General features: G+C 41.7%; 2 protein-coding genes across 34 annotated transcripts in view; both read left to right on the forward strand.

Moving 5' to 3' along the window:
- Window positions 1-22,237, forward strand: part of ttn.2 (titin, tandem duplicate 2) — a 212,218-nt gene that overhangs the window by 103,162 nt on the left and 86,819 nt on the right. For all 33 annotated transcript variants that reach the window (XM_035676170.1, XM_035676193.1, XM_035676176.1 and 30 more), the window contains 20 exons: window positions 269-538; window positions 640-779; window positions 885-1,011; window positions 7,936-8,075; window positions 8,976-9,102; window positions 11,963-12,105; window positions 15,580-15,703; window positions 15,875-16,141; window positions 16,466-16,563; window positions 16,689-16,857; window positions 16,952-17,221; window positions 17,969-18,235; window positions 18,599-18,877; window positions 18,966-19,374; window positions 19,569-19,693; window positions 19,793-20,059; window positions 20,172-20,441; window positions 20,639-20,938; window positions 21,105-21,407; window positions 21,668-21,855. In XM_035676170.1, the coding sequence (XP_035532063.1) occupies window positions 269-538; window positions 640-779; window positions 885-1,011; window positions 7,936-8,075; window positions 8,976-9,102; window positions 11,963-12,105; window positions 15,580-15,703; window positions 15,875-16,141; window positions 16,466-16,563; window positions 16,689-16,857; window positions 16,952-17,221; window positions 17,969-18,235; window positions 18,599-18,877; window positions 18,966-19,374; window positions 19,569-19,693; window positions 19,793-20,059; window positions 20,172-20,441; window positions 20,639-20,938; window positions 21,105-21,407; window positions 21,668-21,855 (4,283 nt within the window). The remainder of the gene's footprint in view (window positions 1-268; window positions 539-639; window positions 780-884; window positions 1,012-7,935; window positions 8,076-8,975; window positions 9,103-11,962; window positions 12,106-15,579; window positions 15,704-15,874; window positions 16,142-16,465; window positions 16,564-16,688; window positions 16,858-16,951; window positions 17,222-17,968; window positions 18,236-18,598; window positions 18,878-18,965; window positions 19,375-19,568; window positions 19,694-19,792; window positions 20,060-20,171; window positions 20,442-20,638; window positions 20,939-21,104; window positions 21,408-21,667; window positions 21,856-22,237) is intronic.
- On the forward strand, window positions 1,019-7,419 carry LOC118338840 (titin-like). The gene is made up of 8 exons (XM_035676244.1): window positions 1,019-2,411; window positions 2,534-2,800; window positions 3,087-3,350; window positions 4,254-4,393; window positions 4,658-4,784; window positions 5,188-5,454; window positions 5,648-5,914; window positions 6,070-7,419. The coding sequence occupies exons 1-8, from the start codon at window positions 2,153-2,155 to the stop codon at window positions 6,468-6,470; spliced, it is 1,992 nt and encodes a 663-aa protein (XP_035532137.1). The 5' UTR covers window positions 1,019-2,152; the 3' UTR covers window positions 6,471-7,419.

Consider the following 22,237-nt stretch of genomic DNA (forward strand, 5'->3'; position numbering starts at 1 on the left):
ACTTTGGCGCTTAAAGGGTTAATGTCCTTCAGCTAAATTCTTAAATCTGCATATCTATGGCTTTGGCAAATACAGATTAGAAAGAACCTTGAAATTCTTTCTCTAATCGCTTTAAAATAATTGAAAAACAACTGAAATTAGATGAACTAAGCCTATAGTTTTAGCTCCTCTGCCCTATGCCTATTACCAATATGTAATATCTTAATGGTGCACATTGTGGCTTTAAGGGTATGAGGGACACTGATTCAGTAATGTTTAACTCCAACAGAAATCATCAAAGATTGGATTGTGAAACCACTGAAAGACCAGCACGTGAAACCGAAGGCTACCGCTACATTTAAATGTGAGCTCTTTAAGGACACTCCCAATTGGAAGTGGATTAAAGGAGAGAATGAGGTCACTCCCTCCGACAAGATTGAGATCAAAAAGGATGGAAAGGAGCTGACTCTCACCATCAAGAACTGTCAGCCTGATGATGTAGCAGAATATTCCTTGGAGGTGGAAGGACGCACGTATACTGCCAAGCTAACACTAGGAGGTTTATCTATCTACCTACTTACCTATATTTTAAACTTGAGCCCCTTAAATACTTTACTTATTGGTTGATATTTATGAGTACTAATATGACTCCTTTATCAGAGCGGGAAGCTGAGATCCTGAAGCCCCTGGCCAGCGTTGAGGTGGTTGAGAAGGAAGATGCTAAGTTTGAGACAGAGATCTCTGAGGATGATGTTCCAGGAGAATGGAAGCTCAGAGGAGAGGTTTTGACCAGATCCCCGGTAAGACTGAATAACACGTGGAAAGTCTTAAGGCATGTAGTTCAACATCTGCATGTTCAGTTTCACTATTTTGTATATATAAATGTATTGTAATGTATCCATCAGACGTGCGACATCCAAATGGAAGGTGGGGTGCGTAAGCTCACACTGAAAAATTGCCAACTGGATCAGGCCGGAGAAGTGTCCTACCAGGCTCTGAACGCCATAACCACTGCAATGCTCAATGTCAAAGGTAAGGAAGTACTCCTAGTATCCAGGATCGGAATTACAATGTGCCATTGTTTTACGGTATTAGCTGTAAAAATAAAGGCGTAAGGTCCGTGGGCAATAAAGCTTTATGGCACGTGAGAGCGGACCTTAGATCTTTATTTAATAGGGTTGAAGAGTCAAATTCATTTGCAGCATTTCTTTGAGCCCGGAAGGACGAGAAGGAATTTTGATATGGGATCCCAACTATTTCCCATGGTCGAAATGGTGTCCTGTATTGTTGTTCTATATTTTGTACAGTCTGTTCAATGGACAATGGAAACCTGTCTGTTGTTCTGTCAGATTTCCGTGAAAATGTGTGTAGTGGTGTCCCTCTACTGTATATTCGTACTGTCTGTGGTTAAATGTTTTATGTCAAATCTACAGGCAGCGGCCAGTTTACAAGTTACACCAACACCATGTTCATGAATGGGTCACTCCACTACACGTAACATCATATTGCCTTAGTTTTACCAAAAAATAAGGGAGTTTAGTAACTTTTTTTTGATGGCAGCAGATGGTTGATTTTTTTTCACAAACATAAGGTAACTGGTGAGGACTCGATGAAAAGCAAGTAGAAAGAAGAATGGTCTTTGGAATGAAGATTCTTGTTTCATCCTGATAAAACTGTAGTCAGAATTTGATTCCAGCTGAACAAGATGATGGACCGGTCCTTCCCTGTGACAGAACATAATCCTTGTTACCAGCAAGACTGCGGCCCTTGATGACAGCCTTTAAGCATTCTTCACATGGAGTCCTTCAATGCAATGTTCCAAAGCAGTTTTTAAGCAATCCTGGAAATGCAGAGTGATGTCATTTTGGCCTGGGACCTGCACAATCTGAAGATGTCTCTAGTTGGTTTTCTGTTGGAAAAGATGGGATAAGCTGTGTATAGAGCCACAATCTAATTGGCAGCAAACAATTTCATGGCGTTTCATGTCAATACCCTCTGATATCTCTGTGATATGATCCCACAAACTTCTAGAGATGGATGCACACAACCCAGCACTGCATACATGGGGGTACAATGTAAACTGGCCACTTGTTGTAGACTGTTGTACTGTTGTTGTGTTTTGTTGTGTAGTTGATGTACTGTACCTGTGTCACTTTTTAACCCAGAAATCGAAATGGACTTTGTTGTCCCGCTGAAGGATGTTTCTGTGCCTGAAAAGAAACAGGCTAAGTTTGAATGCACCATCACGAAGGATGTCTCTAAGGTCATGTGGTATAAAGGGGATGACATTGTCACCCCAGACCAAAAGTATGACATCATCGATGATGGAAAGAAGCATATGCTGATTATAAACTGTTGTGAGTTTGATGACGAGGATGAATATACGATTGCGGTTTTGGGAAAACTCTCAACAGCTAGACTCACAGTGGAGGGTAAGTGCTGGACTGCCATTACTGGACATAACTAGCAGAACCGTTATTATTCTATTCATTGAGTTGGTTGCCTCCTCTTTCAAACTAAATTATATGATTATGCTTTACTAATGCTATTATAGGTATCAGGCTCAAATTTATCTCGCCAATAAAGGACCAAACTGTGAAGGAAGGCAAAACAGCTCGGTTCGAGCTGGAGCTCTCTCATGAGAACATCCCCGTCACCTGGTACAAGAACGACGTTAAAATTCATCCCAGCAGGACAGTGGTCACTCATGTGGATGGAAAGAAACATGTGCTAGAAATAAAGGAAGTGACTCTAGATGATACATGCCAAATTAAGGCTGAGGCCAAAGGAATTCCTTCCATGGCTAACCTGACGGTCATAGGTAAACCAAGAATTACCGCTTGTTCTCTTTCTGTCCTCCTCTTCCAGTGTCTGTTCTTCTTATTCTCTACAGCTATTTGTACAATTTGTCCATGTCTGTGTCTGTAGGTCCACAAAACGACCTTGTTATGTATTTGTAAAACATTGTCTTTCTGTGCTGTGTTGTTGTCGTGCATTTGTGCTCCCTTGTCTTTTTGACTGTCTTGTCCTTTGTTTGCCTTGTACCATATATATTGTAGTGTCATATATGTGCCACGGATAGTCATCCAAACATTTCCCCATTTCAGAGGGAGATGCGTACTTCACAGTTAAGCTGCAGGACTATACTGCAGTGGAGAAAGACGAGGTGGTTCTAGATTGCGAGCTCAGCAAAGATGTGGATGTCATGTGGTACCACAATGAGGCAGAGATCAAGCCCTCTAAGATGGTGGCCATTAAGGCCGAGGGCAAACGCAGAACCCTCATCATCAAGAAAGTTGCCGACAAAGACAAAGGACAGTACCTATGTGATTGTGGAACAGACAAGACAACGGCAATGCTTCACATTGAAGGTAAAGACATAGAATTTGCCTTTGATTTTTGATTCTCTATTGAGGCAACTTCCCCCTTCTTGATGCCTATTCTTACCCTTCACCTTTACTGCCTCCTAACCACACCTCAAGCCTTATCACCCATTTTCTTGCAATTTCTGCACTTGAAGCCCCTTTTGCTTTCCTCACTTCTTAATTACCACTGCCAACACCTGTATGTGGTCCCTCTCATCACCCCACCCTTGCGAAAATGGTAGAAACACACTACAGGAGTTTTAAGAGAAAGGCTCACATTGAAGCTATGATGTATTCAACCCCTCTACTTTGATAGGGAATTAGTTCTCTTGTAGTGTTCTTCCACCCTAACTTGTGTATTTTGTTCTGTTTTATTGGCTGTTGTTCTGTGTTTTTGAAGACACTTCTTCAGAGTGATCATGGTCCCAGAACCATCAGTCTTTGAAGAAACAAACCTCTTTATTGTTCTTCAGTGCCTTTTGTGCCTCGATAATCTGAAAGGTCCGTATAGAACCAAATGGCTTCTCATAAATTCCTGTTTGGCAATGACGTGTCTCGATTAATTGACTTTGTGTTGTAGCTGTGTACCTTCTGCCGCAAAAACTGCTCTGGTAGCCCACAAACAATCCTTGCAAAACTGGATCCTCACAGTATTTTTACTGTTAGAGCCAACATTGATAGCCATTTGGTTGTTTATGGTCCTATGAAAAGATTGTTTATAGCACAATAAAGGAGGTTTCTATATTGCCAGAGTAGAAACTCTACCTGTGCCTGTCTATTGTCGAAGTATTTGTATGTATGTAAGTCTGTATATATGTACTGTGTATGTGTATGTATGTTAAGTTTGTTTGAATATTTAAATGTCTGAACGTCTTCAGTAAGAATTTTGTCCCCTCTCTTAAATGTCAGCTCGCCACATCAAGGTGGTTCGGCCGATGTATGGCGCTGAGGTCTTTGACGGAGAGACCGCTCGATTTGAGGTCGAGCTCAGTGAGGACGATGTCCACGGCCAGTGGAAACTGAATGGCGAAGTCCTCAGTCCATCTGCTGTATGTCTCATTAAAATACATCTCAGCAGACATTCTCTTACCTGCCATTCGATTCACTTTCATTTTGACTCAGGCTGACTTGGATTTGAAGTATTGAAAAGTTTCAGATATCTAACCAACGGTTTTAAGATATGGAGTAAGAGAGTGTTTGATCTCTCGTTAGCTAACAAATGAAAGTGAATTGACCACGGTATTGCTCTGATCACTTTTTCTCGAGTACTTGTGTTTTTACTGAAATGCTGAAGTTTGTCGGGCCATCTGCAGGATGTTGAGATCGTGGAGGATGGTGCCAAACACACACTGGTCTTGTACAACTGCAAAGTGCCTCAAACAGGCGAGTTGGCGTTTACTGCCGCCAACGCCAAGTGTTCTGCTAACCTGAAAGTGAAGGGTGAGCTTCTTTTGCAAAGTCTTTTCCAAGCACAACACTGTGCTCATGGTTTTCTTCTTTGAAAATGAAAAGCTTGAGCACACAGCTATTCTTTCAACTTCACTTTTTACTTTAAAATGTCTTTGTTCTTCCATTTTGTTACCTTTTTTCCTAACTTTTTGGGTACAATAGCAGAAATATCCAGACCATAACCAAGGTTTAATAAAATGTAATAGAGATTTACATTCTATGAAAGGTGTAAATGCTATTACATTGTGTATACCAAGAACATCATTTTGTCTTATAATATCTTCTTATTGGCCTCCGACCTTTATTTACTTTACAAAACACAACGGATCAGAAGTTTTTGTTTGAGAGCACTACATCTGCACATTGATGTAACTCTGTCTGTCTGAATCAACAGAGCTCCCAGTCTCATTCATTACACCACTGGCTGATGTGCACGTGTACGAAAAGGATGAGGCAAGGTTTGAGCTGGAAATTTCTAGAGAGCCCAAAAGCTTCCGTTGGCTGAAGGGATCTCAGGAGTTGTCAAATGATGATAAGTTTGAACTCCTGGTGGAGGGAAAGAGACACACTCTTATTGTAAAACCTGCCAGATATGAAGATGAAGCCAAATACATGTTTGAGGCTGAAGATAAGAGGACATCTGGAAAATTAATTATCAAAGGTAAATGGAGTCAGACCATTTCAGATTAGGAATGGTATGATGTGTATATGAGGGCATACCAAAGTATGAGCGAAACCTCGCCTTCCGTGCCTTTGGACACATCAACACCATTATAATCTGTATGTTCTGATGTCTTACCCATAGTGTTACAACTTTATATTTAATTCCCTACATCTACAATTTCTGTTGTCAGGTATTCGCCTCGAATTTATTAAGCCGATTAAAGATGTGACCGTGAAGGAACGTGAAACAGCAGAGTTCAGCATTGAACTCTCTCATGAAAAGATCCCGGTAGTCTGGTACAAAAACGACATCCGTCTGCACCCCAGCAAGGTGGTGCACATGTCAGAGGTCGGAAAAGTCCACACACTGGCCTTCAAGGAGGTCACCATCGATGACACCTCCATGATCAAAGTCGAGGCCATGGGCAAGACCTCAGAGGCCATGCTCACAGTGCTCGGTTAGTATAATTTTCTAGAAGGATGCAGCTGTATTTCCACACAATGGTGTCAGATCACGATTATAGAAAGGATGAGGTCATGACCTCCATTTCCATACTTTTAAATCATTGTTTTTATCTGGTCATTACTGGTTTTGTTGTATGCCTTCTTGCAGAGGGCGACCTGTACTTCACAGTGAAACTCCAGAACTACACCGCCGTCGAGAAGGACGAGATCATTTTGGCCTGCGAGCTGAGCAAAGCCAAAGACGAAGTCAAATGGTTCAAAGACGGTAACGAAATCTTTCCCTCCAAGAACATTCTCATCCAATCAGACGGCAAGAAGCGCATGCTGGTCATCAAGAAGGCGGCAAAGAGCAACATTGGAGCGTATACCTGCGACTGTGGCACCGACAAAACCACAGCTGACCTGAACATCGAAGGTAATACCTGCGGCGAGCTGGCTCCTCCCCCAGACCCCGATCAGGACTGCAGAATCAGGCCCTGCCCACCGTCCAATCACCGAAACCTCGCCTCCCTCCGTCCTTCATTACTGTGTCCTGTACTCTCATTCTGAATGTTTGTAGTGTTTGGGACACTTGAGGATAATCCAGCCCTATACATCTTAAGTGATCGTTATAACTGTATATAGAAGCATGTAAAAGTTTAACCAATCCCGTAATCATGCTAGCTCTCTTTTAAAATGCAGCAGAGAGATTCAGATAGGGGGTGTGGCCATGAGGCTACGTAATGTGTGATCTGGGAGGTAACGCCGACCAGAGTGACAGACTGACCACTGTTCACAATAGCAAGAATATAGCAGCCGGTAGTCAGAGCTAACAGAGCTAAAGGAGCTAACCAGCCATAAATAGCTGTGTCAGACTCCACTGGAGCTTTTACAGTGACTAGAAGCATATTCATGCTGTTTGTAAAAGTTTTTGTGTGCTACCTGTGTTGTAAAGCTAGCGGTTTAGAGAGGCTAACTCTCCAGTGTCTATGGTAGAGTGTCAGGCTAACGGCTGTGTAGCATTCCACAGTCTGCAGAGTGGAGACGTTGGTCTTATATAAGCAGGGGTTAGTTGGTGACAAAAGCTGCCACTACTAATGTCACCTGCCTCCAGATCAGCCAATAGCAAAATTCAAGTCCAGTAGCAGGTTTCAACCAGTAGAGGGTGAAAAATAATAAATAATTAAAATAATTTGCACTAAAATGTTCAGATTGGGACCTAAATAGGATGTAAACTATTTATTTATAGTTGTTGATCATATTAAGAACACATTTATGAAGTTGATTATTTCTATTTTTATTTATTGCTAATACATGAATGATTAATAGCAATAATAGTAATAGCTGCAAAAAAAATAAAATCTGGATTTATTTCTGACAGGAACACTGTTCTGATGAAATAATAAGTAAATTACTTCCTAAAAAGACACTTGAACAATTTTAACAAAATTTGAAATTTGCAAAATTACAAAATAACTCTCATGAACTTTATTAAAGTTTCCAATCAATAATATGTTATAACACTAAGGACTGTTTCACATCTTTAATATTTCAATAACTGTTGATTTGTGATTATAATCTAATAATATGATATCATCTATAAAACATTTGTAAACTGTTTATGTTCATTACTGCGACTTTTTAGAAATACATTTGGATCCAAGCTCAATCTGATTAAAACAGTTCATAAATGTCCTTAATGAGAATTGATAATTCAGTTATAATACTTAAAGCTATGTCTGTTGATAGTGTAGAGATGTTTTATAGGGTTGGGTTATTGTTGAGAGTTACTCAGTGTCTTCTGCTTTTGCAAAAACTGTAAGTCGCTCTGAACAAAAGAGCGTCAGCTTCACGCCCATACTGTCACACGTCTTCATGTCCACTGTATGTCCTCCACTGATCATCAGACATCGTTTTCACTGTATGCGACAACAATGAAACTGTTTTCACGTGTTGTTCTCCGGGTTGTCAGAGAGATTTCAGTGAGCTTCACCTCCTGCTTGGTTTTCTCTAACGTCTTTTTAAACCTCTGCAGAGCGCGACATCAAGGTTCTTCGCCCGCTGTACAGCGTGGAGGTCACAGAGACCGAGACAGCCAAGTTTGAGACAGAGATTTCAGAGGATGACCTTCATGCCATCTGGAAACTGAAGGGAGAGACACTCCACGCATCTCCCGTAAGATTAATAACACCATTAAGATCTCCTTTTTATTTGAAGTGGCAGTCCTTAAGATTTCAGTCCTGGTTGTGTAGAGAGACCTGTAGTTTCTGTTGGAAACAGTAAAACAGTTACAACATAACTTGTGTTGTCACCTCCTACTGATTTGAAATTAAGTCAAATCACATTCCCAGATTTATTTTTGGAATCATGTTTTAAGTAACTAGCCCAACATTGATGTCGTTATAATAAAGAAGTCAGGTAATAATTGGCCTTTTTACAACATGCTGTGAGCGACTGTGATCTTATTTTATTATTATTATTATTATTATTATTTTAACAGCAGAACACAGTGAAAGCAGGAGGCGTTGGAGGTGTGTTCTGTCACCTGCAACTCTTCATCTAAAACTGCCTTCACATGATAAGAGATTTGTTCTTCGCTCTTCTTCCGCTACAAAAACTAAAAAAATACTACATTACAACATGATGAGATTTAATGCTAAGCTAATGTTCATGTTGTGTTGTTTAAAGTTCACCCATTTGTCTTGAACTATATCTGCCAGTGTTAAGGTCACTGACAAACACTTTGGATTTATTGTCACTTCATAATAAAATCAACTCATTGCCAGTTAAATGTTTTTATTATGAAGCTGCAGCAGTAGGAAATGTTTGGTTTGCATTAGCAGTAACTTAATTCAGCATTTTAACAGATGTTTCTTTAAAAGAAAATCTTAGAGATTGCCACTTAAATCCATATCAAATGTCAGTGGGGTCAAAATAATTCCACTTGTTCCGAAGGCAGATTTTTTATTAAATCAATACAACCTTATTTATTATTTTCTGGGACTTTGGGAGCTTGTGTCAACTCTTTCTTCTGATGAGCAGATCTTGTTCGAGCTGTGTGATTTTTGTTCTCAGGATGTGGAGATCAAGGAGGAAGGACCCCGACACATTTTGATCCTCTTCAACTGCAAAAAGGACATGGCCGGAAGCATCGACTTCTCGGCAGCGAATGCCAAATCCACAGCTCAGCTCAGGGTCAAAGGTGACAGAAATAACACTAACATAAATCAGAGACAGGTTGGGAAAACATTTGTTGGTGGTTAGCTAAGAATACTTGAAATCCCTCCTCTTTACAGACGACACTTTCGGTTCTTGGATATGAGCTGATGACTCTGATCCTGCTCTGTACATTTACATGCACACTGCTTGTTAATTAACCAGATTTTAGTAATAGTTTCATGAAGGAATTTACATGTTGTGAGAAACATGAACTCCAGCAACTCCTTCATCCTGATTGGTTGGCTGAGAAAAAAAAGTGGTTGATGTCACTTGATTTCTCTGTGCTTTTCTAAAAAAGTTGAATCTTTACTAAAACATTGGGTGACGCTTAACTTCGGGGTTGGACAACAAAAATCACCCTATAGCCACCTAAATGCAACTGAAAAAAAAAAAAATAGACTTCACAGACACTAACAATAAAAAGTAGTTTTGTTGTTTGTCTGTAAAGACTAAATCAACAAATGATTGGTTGATTGTGAATAAATATCAGCATTTATATACATTCACAATTGAATTTCACATTTCAGAGAGTTGCTCCAACCAAAACAGACCGGGGGTGTAGAGATAGCAGTGAAAGTAACAGGGAGTTATCAGACTAAAGATAAAGCACAGCCTGTTGAACGCTGGCTTTATCTTATCAAACAAAGACCAACCAGAGTAACAAGAAATTTTTCTCAACCAACCAATGCAAGAAAACCACAAAGCTGATGTGAAAACACACTGTTTAAACTGTTACCCAACGTTACCTGCAAAAGATTTTGTCGGTTCTTTACGCTTTGTAAAATAATTTTTCTGCGTTTGAACCCGTCAAAGCAAGTTTAAAGTTTTGTTCGATACATTTGAGCACAAGATTTGAACCAGTGAGACGCAAAACAGGAATTAAATATATTCCACACTGCAACAAAACCTCCATCTTAACAAGTCATTTATATTCATACTTAATTCAGCTGCAACAAAATTCAGCCAATGGATATTTTTCACAGCGACCATTTTGACACGAAACAGTATGTAAACACAGGTGTTACTGATGATACTAATTAAGGAGCCTTTCCAGAGAGCCAACATGCAGAATTGACCCTTCCTACTTAAAACACGTAGTGTTCCGCTAACATTAGCTAACTTAAGATGTGACTATATATATGTCTAAATCTAAATGTCTTTTCAACATAGATTTGTCTAGCACATAGCATATCTAAGTACAGCAAAGGAGGACGTTGACCACGTTTCCAAAAGGGGGCGGGACTTAGACAGCCCCCTGACTGTGTTTCACCTGAATGGAACAAAACCTGAATTAGTATCATTGGTAAACCTGTCTTTACCCAACTATTTCATGTCCAAATGGCTGCTGTGAAAAAGCTCTAAATAATGAAGCTACTGACAGAAAATAAGAGTTTAAGTTATACATAGTTGTAGTAATGACATAGTTTTACAGGTTTCTTGCTTTAGAATAAATAAAAAGTAAGCTCAGTTTGTTTAAAAGGATCATCTTTTACAACCAACTGCTATTTTTTCAGTTTTTAAAATTCACATTTAAAGATCCAGTGTGCAGAATTTACAGATCATGTAGACATGATTAGTGTGAGATTTCTTCCCTTCGAATAGTGTAAGAGAAACGACGGTGGCTGCGAAACGCACAAAAAACCCGAACTACAGCCAGTGTTTAGTTAGTCTGTTCTCGGCTATTATAGAAACGTGGTGGTTCAACATGGACTCCACATCGTCTGTAGAATAAACATCTTATTCTAATGTAACGAAAACGTCACAGCAATTCTTTTTTTCAGGTGATTAAACACTAATGTTATTATGTCTATGAATATTATATTCCACTTCTGACAATAGATCCTCCTAAATGTTTCAAACTGTACCTTTAATTATAATGGGTAGAAAGCTGAGACTGTAAAGTATTGACTGTAATTTAGTCCTGTTCTGCATTAGGAAGTTTAAAAATGCCTCCTCAGAACTTGAAAAATTCTCAAAAGGTGAAATCACTTGTTCAGATAGAGCTTTTTTTGAAGTGTATGTAACTTTTAATGTATATTTAGAAATCCTGTCCTTTCCGTCGGTTTGTATTGTGTTAAAAATCTAGACATGAGAGCTCCTGTCAGTCAGAGATGATTCTGGCAGAGCAGATGATGATTGTAAACTCTTCACACTGACAGCTCGCTAAATAAATGAACAGTCCAGCTCTCAGCTGGCTGTCACTGACGCTGCCAGCCGGCCTTTAACTGGCTGTTAAGGGGCTTTAATTCCGGCATGTGAGGAAGCCTGTTGTAAATAGTTGATGCAGCTTGTTAATCTAAAGTGACATCCTGGATCTCAGTCCGGCCCGTGTTTCCGAAACTCCCACTAACACCGGTTACATGGCAGCGTTATGACTGAGCCACGATGTCGGCATTTTCTGCAATGTGACGTTGGGTAACTTGTGCAATTTTCAGGGAAATTGCAGGCCGGTGATTGACAGGAGCAGATTGGCTTCCACCGATGGGTTTGGCAGAGGTGGGCTCTTAGCCAATCAGGCCCCTCGGTTATTTTAGAAGCCACATGCCTTATCTAGAGCAGGATTGCAGTGATTGGCAGGGGGGAGGACACGACCCTGTCTCTCACTGGTTTCTGCCAGCCATATACATCTGATGGCAGGTCGTATGCTAATGAGCTTGGCCCCCCAATGCCAAGTCCCAGGGTGGCTGGCTTCAGTTGTCCTGAGGGCTTCCAGCGGCCTGCCTTCAGCTCAACCACACCATGAGGATTAGCATCTAAGGATTAGCCGTTTCTCTCTGGGGATTTTTGGATCTATTGACCTGTTTCGGGGGGGGGACTAACTATGTCTTCTCCCCAATCCAAAGCCCGGGTGATCGGCCTAAAGAGGCCTCTGAAGGATGTCACCGTGACTGCTGGGGAGACCGCTACCTTCGAGTGCGAACTGTCATACGAAGGCATCGCTGTCGAGTGGTTCCTGGGGGGTACAAAGCTGGAACCAAGCGACAGAGTAAGTCTCAACACACCCCACAAACAACCACAAACAGACTCTGTGATTCACTTCCTGTCCCGACACACCAGAGCTGTTGACATTCAGTTAGTCTTCACAGATACTCCATGAGTCCAGGCCTTGTGCTGGTTCTGGTCCAGAGCCAGGGCCGGTGTTTCCCTTTCTGTTTGTACACAATGTTCAGTTTTCTTTGCACCGTGCTGCTCGAGCTTCAGTCTGTCTTCATATAAGGGCCTGCTGGTGGAGCTTCAGGATTCCAGCTGAGCATTCGATCTGGTTTTGAGATAACGCAGGCGGGGAGGCTTTTCTGCCCTGCAAGCGTTTCTACGGGGTTATTTTTAACAGCCACAGGAGGTTGAGGCGCAGGGCAGGTGGCAACAGGAGCTATTTGACAACTTCAGTTTGAAAAAACACACTGGACGGGCTAAATGTCTCTGCTCGTATCGAAATAATTGCCGCTTTCACGCTGAAATATGTTGAAAAGAGCTCTGCGTGAGTCCAGGCCCTGAAATCATACCAGGTCATAACGTGGGATTAGTTTGATTATCGGATGTAACCTGAGAGCTTGGACACATGATCCCTCTCTGGGTTGTGCAAGTGTGATTTACAACATGTAACATGTTCAATGCGGGTGGAGATTCACATGCTACATCAACTGTTTCATCAAAGCTTAAACTAAAGCTGCTAGTTGTTTTACTGTCTGATAGCACTGCTTGTTTTCTCTCAATATGAAATTAATATATTAAGTAAATTAAATTAACATTTTCAATGTTGATGCTGCATGTGTAATTAATATGCCCTGAAATCTAAATGAGTTGGTTTGTTGTCTACCTGGCATCAAATTTTTATTTCCTGGTTTATTATGAAATCAAGGCACTGTTGCAGCAGCAGAGATTGATCTAAACTCAGATTCATGTTAATCAGCCTTCACTTAAACTTGATTCTTCTCCAGTTAGGTGAGTTAAAGTACTTAAAAACCAAAGATAAATCACTGTAACTGACATTAAATACATTATTACTGACTAATATTAATTAGAGTGACACTGGTACATGCTGTTACAAATGAAAATCTAAAAAACTGATTTTAGAAGATTAACATGTAGTTGACTCAGAGTCTCATTAAACCTCCTCACCTGTCAGTTTGAACCAAAGTTTAATGGTTCAGAACTAAATAACATCCAGCTTTAAAGGATACTGTGGGAATATTAAGGGAACTATAAAGCTTGAAAAGTTGATTTGAAGCTTTGGTGCTTTAATCCTGCTCAGTAAATAAAACCTATGAAACAGTTTGTTACCCACATACTCAGTTTCAGTGAGGAGAACTTTGTTTTAGTGATGTGAGGAATTATCAGTGAACAGACCCTCAACAGAGCAATAAAACAATAAAACAGCTCAAACAACAAACACACACAAACACACTCCTTCCAGCTATTAGTATTAGTGTATTAAAGTTCTTTTCTCTGTTGATCACAAACCAAATGGGATTCCTTTCACCATCACGACTCTTTAATTTATGGAGCAACCACCAGAGAGCAGCTGCTGTGTCCTCTTTCAAACATCCACCACAAAGACACTTTTAAAACAGACTCATCAGTTTCTGTTGAAAGTATTCTTAGCTGTTTTATTTCACAAATTATAAAAATGATCCAAGAAAAAGCACACATGATGATTAATTGTATCTTTGAACACCGAAAAACAAAGAAATTGTGATTGTGTTTCTTTTGTTATTCTTAGAAACGAGAGACAGTAAGAAACATGTTTTAATTCCTCTTCAGTGAGTTGTGTATCTGTGGGCTCAGACAGCTCAGTGTGATATACAGTCACACACACACACACACACACACACACACACACACACACACACAGGGATGTGTGTAACCAATCAGCCACCAGGTTGTCAAAGATCATGCAGTTTACAATCGGGGAGGAAAGCAGCTGCCTGCATTCGTTTTAGCTGTAAGGGCTCAGCGACCGACCTGTGTGTGAACCTAAAACCCTCACTCTGTCGTGAGCCGATGTAGACCTGGCAGGTTAGTTCAGAGAGATAATCCCACAAAATACAGACTCCTCTGAATTCTGACTGATGTTAGGGTTGATACAATAAAACACACACACACACTCATTCTCTTACGCTTACACCTGACAGGTTTAGTTCAGGGAAATTAAACCCAGAAGTTTTAGCATCTTTGAACATCACAGACACGCTGCACGGGTCCTAAAACCCATTAATCTGACTAACCCTGAGGACATGACAGACAGTAAAACCCTTACATCTGACTGATTCTGAATCCTGACAGGCGATGCTCAGCCAGTGGAGGTTGAAACTTGTTAAGCAGAGGTTGTTAGAAGTTAAATGGGACGACAAGTTAGATGTTAGAATATCATGATTAAGATTTATTTTCCACCAGAACCAGAGCTGTGATTGTTTAAATACTAACAGAGACAGAATTTTATTTTGTTTTATTTTGTTTAAATAAAGTTAATGATGATCTGGAAGGTAAAATGATGTGTTTTTGTTCTGGAGTTTGGTTGGAGGATGATAGTGCATTATTACTGTTTGTGGGTTAATAAAGGTCCATCTCTGTAGGGATCCTTTCCATGAATGTGTCGACACTGATTTAAAAACCTGGAGGTCTGTCAGTGGAACAAACAACAACTACTGTTAGTGGAACAAACAACAACTACTGTTAGTGGAACAAACAACAACTGCTGTTAGTGGAGCAGAAGGATTACGTTACGCCCTCACTCAGTGTTAAAAAATGCCTCTCCCCATTAGTCACTCACCCCCAAATTCCAATGGGCACAGTGGTTGCCGGAGCTGATCGTGCCCATGTTGGAATACATCGCTGAGGAAAGCAGTGAACCACTGGCGTCAAGCAGCAGATCGCACCAGCAGGAAGTCAGACACAGAAACGACATAGAGAATTTGGTCAATTTTCGAAATAAAGTACAGCGTGCAGACTCCAGAACGAATTTCACGCTACATCAACATTGTGGCAGCAGACAGGAAGTCAGTCAGGAGAGTTATGTACAAGGACAAAATACAAGTAATAAAAGTAAACAACGTCAGGCAAGAAGACGCTCTGAAGACGCCCTGAAGATGCTCTGAAGAAGCCCTCCCCGGTGGGATTTCGAGGTTAGACACAAAAATATTGTAAAATAGGGTCCAGTTACCCTTTTAGGAACCCCATTGGCAGAGAAACTGACTGTTGAACAGGAAACATTCAGGGAAGGGACTCTTCCCCATTCTTACTCAGTCGAACCTGTCAGGCAGCGTTAAGAAAGGCTAAAATCAAAGCCTGTTAAACCTGATGGGTAGTGTTCAGGGGAAGGTAAAACCCTTGACATGCAGACTTCGTTAATCCTGACAGACTATGTTGGTAAAATCCACATCTGGCTGACTCTATAAACCTGAGAGGTGGTTATCAAAGAATGTTAAACCCCTTTACTAACTGACTCTGCTGAACCTGACAGGTGGTGTTGAAGACGGAGGGTAAAGTCCACAGCCTGACTCTGCGGGACGTACAGCTGAGTGAAGCTGGACAAATCAAACTCACCTCCAAGGACTTCCAGACTGAGGGCAACCTCATCGTCAAAGGTAAGACGGCAACTGCTGATTCTGCTCATCATCTGTTTGTAGTCCTGGAAGTCAGATCAGGCTAGATTTTTACTTGAATATATAAAAGGAGGTTTTGCGTCATCATTGGAGATGCTGCTGCTCTAGTTTAGCAGAGTAGAAACTTAACTGTGTGTTTTTGTGGGCGTTCAGAGCCTCCAGTTGAGTTCTCGAAGCCTCTTGAGGACCAGACGGTGGAAGAGGAAGCCACCGCCACACTCGAGTGTGAAGTTTCCAGAGAGAACGCAGAGGTACGATGGTTCAGGGACGGACAGGACATCCGCAAGACCAAGAAGTACGAGATGATCATCGACGGCCGCAAGAGAGCGCTGGTCATCCACGACTGCACTCTGGATGACTCAAAGACGTACACTTGTGACGCTAAAGACTTCAAAACCTCCTGCTTCCTCAACGTTGAACGTGAGTACAGCTGTGAAACAGGAAATTACGAGTTATTAAAGGACCCTTTTTTAGAGTTAATGAACCCTAAAGGTAACCAGGGACCAGTAAACAGTCACACAGACCTCTTAAAAATGTTAATGGGCCTTTTATAGTTGCCACGGGTCTGGAAGGTAGTCAAAAGAGATTGGATTTAGCCTATGATACCATTTTTATACCAAGTTACAACACTAAACTGTTAAAGAACCTTTTATGAGACTAAATACAGTTAAAGAGTAATTAGATGCAATAATCCCGCTGTCAACCCTTGTTGACCCCCCCCCCCTCCAATCTGTGCGTCCACAGCTCCTCATATCGAGTTCTCAAAGCCGCTCCATGATGTCGAGGTCAAAGAGAAGGAATCTGCCAGGTTCGAATGTGAAGTCTCCAGAATGGACGTCAAAGTAAGCCCAGTCGCTGTGTCTGTCTGTCTGTCTATTTGTCTGTCCAGATAAACGATGATGAAAGGTCAGTGTTTAAAATGATTTCTCGACCCACCTGAGATCTCCTCGTGCTTTCCGTCTCACAGGTCCGCTGGTTCAAGGATGGAAGTGAAATCAGAAAGGGGAAGAAGTACGAAATAATCGCTCAAGGTCGCCAACACATCCTCATCATCCACAAGTCTGTGTTTGATGATGAGGCTGAATACGAATGTGACGCCAAGTCCTCCAAATCCTCCGGCATGCTCACTGTCGTCGGTAAGAATCTCAGTAACTACATACAGCCTATGTGTCACTGTAGCTCCGACATTCAGTTGAGATCTGACCACTGTGTTCGTTTGTCTCGCTGCAGAGGAGGAAGCGAGGTTCACCAAGAACCTGGCCAACGTGGAGGGAACAGAGACGGACAGCGTGAAGCTGATCTGCGAGGTGTCCAAACCAAGTGCCGACGTTATCTGGTTCAAAGGAGACGAGGAGCTGCCAGAGGGCGGCCGCTACGAGCAGATCGTGGACGGGAAGAGGAGGATCCTCCTCATCCAGGACCTTAAGATTGCCGACGCCGGAGAGTACCACTGCAGGCTGAGTCCAAGCATCAAAACCTCTGGAAATCTCAAGATTAATGGTAAAGAAGGAAAACAATGTCTGATGGAGATTCAGCTTCTAAACATTTCTGATTGTGCCTCTAAACTTCTTTAACTGCATTTTAATATATTATATTTTAATTTGTTTAAGTTAAATTGCTTCTAAGGTTTTAGTGTTTTTAATATTGGACAAAAACATTTATAGACATTCCTGCTAGTAAAAGAAAAATATGTAAGTCAAAAGTCAAAGTTTTGAATCTTTAAGACATTTTAAATTAAAAATTACATCATAGAAAATCTAAATCTAATCTTCCTTTCTCATAATTTGGGATATTGTGATGTGAATGATCTTAAAAACTCTTTGTCTTTGTGGCAGTATTGGGCTTTCATACTGAGAATTTCATACTGAATTGAGATTCCTGAGGTTTTGTTAACAAAACAAAAAACGGATTTTGTCAAATTCCTGTCCTCCTTGTTTGTAAAGTAATGATTATTATACAAGAGACAGGAAGACAAATCTATGGAAGCTCATTCTGACTAGGAAAAGAAAAAAATATATGTAATGATAGAAATGACAAAAATAAACATACTCATTGTAAGTCAGAAGTATAAGAAATAATAAGTCAAAATGTTGAATCTTTAATACTTTTTAAACTTGTATCTTTATTCTTTCATAATTTGGCATAATAACTGTCTATTGTTTTTACGTTTAAGTTTTAATAGTTTGAACTTACAGTCCGGCCATAGAATGCAGCCCAAAAGCTCTCACGGTTCTTCCTGTGTTTCAGAACTGGCTGCTGAGTTTATCTCCCGGCCTCACAGCCAGGAGGTGGTGGAGGGCGAGAAGGCCGAGTTCACCTGCTCGGTCTCCAAGGATACCTTCGAGGTCAAATGGCTGAAAGACGACAAGGAGCTGGAAGCTGGAGACAAATACCAGATGGTCAGCGATGGCAAGAGACGGACTCTGGTCATCAAGAACAGTGAGCTCAAAGACGAGGGCGGATACGTGGTGATGATCGGAGCGACCAGATCCAGCGCTGACCTCACCGTGCTCGGTAAGCCCCGCCCCCAGTTTCTTTTACTTTTTAGTTTCTTTTAAGTTTTACATAATTTTTCATGTTTCTTTAATTTTTTATTTTAAATTCCATTTTTTTTAATCAAGTTTAATAAGATAAGTGAACATACTGTACAAAACAAAACATCTAATGGGATTTAAATATGGAAACAAAATACATTTGATTTTATTTTAGTTCACATTCTTACACAAATTACTAGTAACTCATTTTTATTTTATTTATTTTTAACAGTTCACTCCAACTGAAACATCAATTTAATCACCAAAAATAAAAAATGATAAAAAGAGTGTCACAATCAGACTCAGAAATGTTCATTGTCTCTGACGTTTATTCTTCCTGCAGAGAAACTGAAGGTCATCACACCACTGAAGGACACAGAGGTGAAAGAAGGACAGGAAGTGGTCCTGAACTGCGAGGTGAACACAGAGGGAGCGAAGGCCAAGTGGCTGAAGAACGAGGAGACGGTGTTTGAGAGCAGCAAGTATGTGATGGTGCAGAGAGACAACGTCTTCTCCCTGAGGATCAAAGATGCCCAGAAGGCCGACGAAGCCGACTTCAGCATCAACCTGATCAATCAGAGAGGAGAGCAGGCTAAGAGTTCCTGCAAGCTGTCCGTCAAAGGTCAGTGGGTCAGAGCTTCACCCTGTTTCAGTCTTCTTCTTTTGTTTCCTTTGAGCTGAACGTTTCTGTTATGATGTTTTGTGTTCAGAGGAGAGTCTGAGGATCGTGGTTCCTCTGGAGGACATCGACACCCAGGAGAAGACGACCGTGAGCTTCTCCTGCAAGGTCAACCGGCCCAAGGCCACTCTGAAGTGGATGAAGGGCGGCCAGGAGATCACCTTCAACAAACGCGTTGTCTACCGGGTGGACAAAGACAAGCACACACTCACCATCAAAGACTGCACGCTGGCCGACGAGGGAGAGTACACCGCCGTGGCCGGAGAGAACAAGTCAGCTGCAGAGCTGATCATCAGTGAGGCCCCGACTGACTTCTCCGTGCAGCTGAAGGACCAGACCATCACCGAGTTCGAGGACGCAGAGTTCACCTGCAAGCTGACCAAAGAGAAAGCCGACGTCAAGTGGTACAGGAACGGACGCGAGATAAGAGAAGGACCAAGGTACGTCAGACCAGAACCAGAACTTTATTCAAACCCTCAGAACAGAAGAGTGGATGTACCAGCTGTGAAATCTTTTAAACGTTTCTTATAATTCCCCAAACTAATGTTATTTTGTTGGTTAGATAGTGAATAATGATTTAAATAACTACAATTTTAATTTAATAAATTAAATAACTTACTGTTTATTTCCCCAGATACACATTTACAAAAGATGGAAAGATGTGCACTCTGCGTATCAAAGAGTGCAGACCCGACGATGAGTGTGAATATGCCTGCGGTGTGGACGATAAGAGATCCAGAGCCAGGCTCTTTGTTGAAGGTGAGCTTCTTCAGAATATATTTCAGTATAAATGAGTTCTTATTCTGTTGCTACTCTGGTTGATGACCTCTCTACCACGTCTACCCCTCTGTCCTGCAGAGACCCCAGTGGAGATTGTCAGACCACCACAGGACGTGTTCGAACCTCCGGGCTCGGATGTTGTGTTCGAGGTGGAGCTGAACAAGGACAGAGTGGAGGTGAAATGGTTGAGAAACAATATGACGGTTGTCCAGGGAGACAAATACCAGATGATGAGCGAGGGTAAAGTCCACAGACTTCAGGTCTGTGAGATCAGACCTCGGGATCAGGGAGAATACAGAATTATCGCCAAAGACAAAGACGCCAAGGCCAAGCTGGAGCTGGCAGGTAAGAGTTCAGGAAATAAAGATCAATGTAGCAAAAACGTTTTACTAAGAGTGATTATGTTACTTTACATGGTAGTAAAATACTCAAACTAAGCTGCTCTCTCCTCCTCCAGCTGTGCCTAAGATTAAGACCACGGACCAGAGCTATGTCACAGATGCCAGGAAGCCCATCGCCATGGCCGTCCCCTACAGCGCCTACCCACAGGCTGAGGCCGACTGGCTGTACAACAACCTGAGTCTGCCCAAAGACAACATCTACACATCCGCCGACCGCACAGAGTACCGGCTGAAGGACCCCATGAAGTCTGACGAAGGCCGCTACAAGATCATGATTAAGAACAAACATGGACAGGGAGAAGCCTTCATCAACCTGCAAGTCATCGGTGAGTTGGTGTGACTCTCAACACAAAGATAAAACTGTGGTCCAAAAAAAGACCAAAATCAGGTTAACCACCATACTTAATGCTGAACATTTTAATAAATGTTAGAGAGTTAGTATAATCAGTTTTTGTTTCTGACTAGTAGACTAAATTTCTTTGTAATGTCCACGTTATGCTGATGATCATATGTTGTTTCCTAGATGTCCCGGGACCCGTGAAGAACCTGCAGGTGGTCGACACTGCCGATGGCGAGGTCAGCCTGGCATGGGAGGAGCCCGAGAGCGATGGCGGCAGCAAGGTCATTGGCTACGTGGTGGAGAGACGCGATGTGAAGCGTAAGACCTGGACCCTGGCCACAGACCACGCAGAGAGCCCTGAGTTCACAGTGACCGGCCTCCAGAAGGACTCCATGTACCTGTTCAGAGTCTGTGCCCGAAACCGGGTCGGCAGCGGACCCTACGTAGAGACCGACAAACCTGTACAGGCCAAGAACAAGTTTGGTAAGAATTTTATTGATTTACCCTACAAAGACACACTACAAAAATCCAGGTCATTTCCAGCAATACCACCCCTCTGTCTTCCTTTGTTGACTGGAAGACATTAATAATACTTGTTCAACAAGAACATTGCTCTCAGTTTTCTAAATTGTTTTCTTTTTGGTTTCAGATGTTCCCGAAGCTCCTCTGAACGTGATCGTTGGAAACGTCACCAAGTTTGGCTGCACCATCTCCTGGGAGCCTCCCGTGTCGGACGGAGGTTCTCCTATCACCTCTTACATCATTGAGCTGCGCGACAGGACGTCTGTGAAGTGGTCGCCTGTCCAGCTGACCAAAGCCGATGAGCTGAGCGCCATTATAAACGACGTCATCGAGAACAAAGAATACATCTTCAGAGTCAAAGCTGAGAACAAAGCTGGCGTCGGCAAGCCCAGCGCTGCCTCACAGCCCGTCAAGATCATGGATCCCATCGGTAAGATTCATCACATTTTATAGTTATAGTAATTTTTACGGAAATTTACCCCAAAGGCTCTTCCAGCTGAAATGAAATTATTAATTCTGTGACTTTAGTTAATTTTTTTGTCAGAGAACGGAGATAACTTTTTAAAAAGACGTTATATTTAATTCTAAGAATTTTCTTTACACTCAAGCAAGCCTCAGATCAAAAACTTCAACCTAACTTTCTCAGTCTCTGCCTCCTCCAGTAATATTTGTGTTTTTTGTGCCCTATAGAGCCTCCCAGCCCCCCTCTGAACCTGGTCTGGGAGGACCAGAACAAGAACTCAGTGCAGCTCACCTGGGAGACTCCTCTAAGGAACGGAGGCAGCATGATTACTGGATACATCATCGAACGCTGCGAGGACGGCACCAACAAGTGGCTCCGCTGCAATGCCCGCCTCTGCCCCGACCTCTTCTACAAGGTACAGTTAATAGTTTAAAAATACATTTCTTTTGAAAGGTTTGTAGGGGTAAGTTAGCATTTTAGGCTACATTCAACAACAATAAAAAAAGCCATCTGTGTTCTCTTCGACTGCTTTACTGTAAAATATATCCATGTACTAAGAAGTTTTTGTTGTTATTTGTTGTTGAATTTTTTAAAATAAAAATGTTAAGAAAGGTCACATTAAGCCAGGCCTGGCCAACCCGCGTCTCATATTGAATTTTGTGTTGTGTATAGCCCCTTTAGCACTGCCCAAAAAAAACACATTGCACACACAATGTTCATTGTTCAAAATGACTGGCCTGTGGTCTTAGTACTGTAGGAGTCCATTTCTGTCATTATCATGTTGGTGTGTGACATTT

This window comes from Morone saxatilis, unplaced genomic scaffold, assembly GCF_004916995.1.
Source record: "Morone saxatilis isolate NCDOM2014 unplaced genomic scaffold, NCSU_SB_2.0 Contig5, whole genome shotgun sequence".
In the NCBI taxonomy this organism is placed as follows: domain Eukaryota; kingdom Metazoa; phylum Chordata; class Actinopteri; family Moronidae; genus Morone; species Morone saxatilis.

Excerpts from the sequence above, each read along its gene's own strand:
- LOC118338840 (XM_035676244.1), top strand. The coding sequence starts at position 2,153 with ATGGACTTTGTTGTCCCGCTGAAGGATGTTTCTGTGCCTGAAAAGAAA. Across the intron at positions 2,412-2,533 it reads AGCTAGACTCACAGTGGAGG|GTATCAGGCTCAAATTTATC; the intron begins GTAAGTGCTGGA and ends ATGCTATTATAG. Across the intron at positions 4,394-4,657 it reads AAGTCCTCAGTCCATCTGCT|GATGTTGAGATCGTGGAGGA; the intron begins GTATGTCTCATT and ends GGCCATCTGCAG.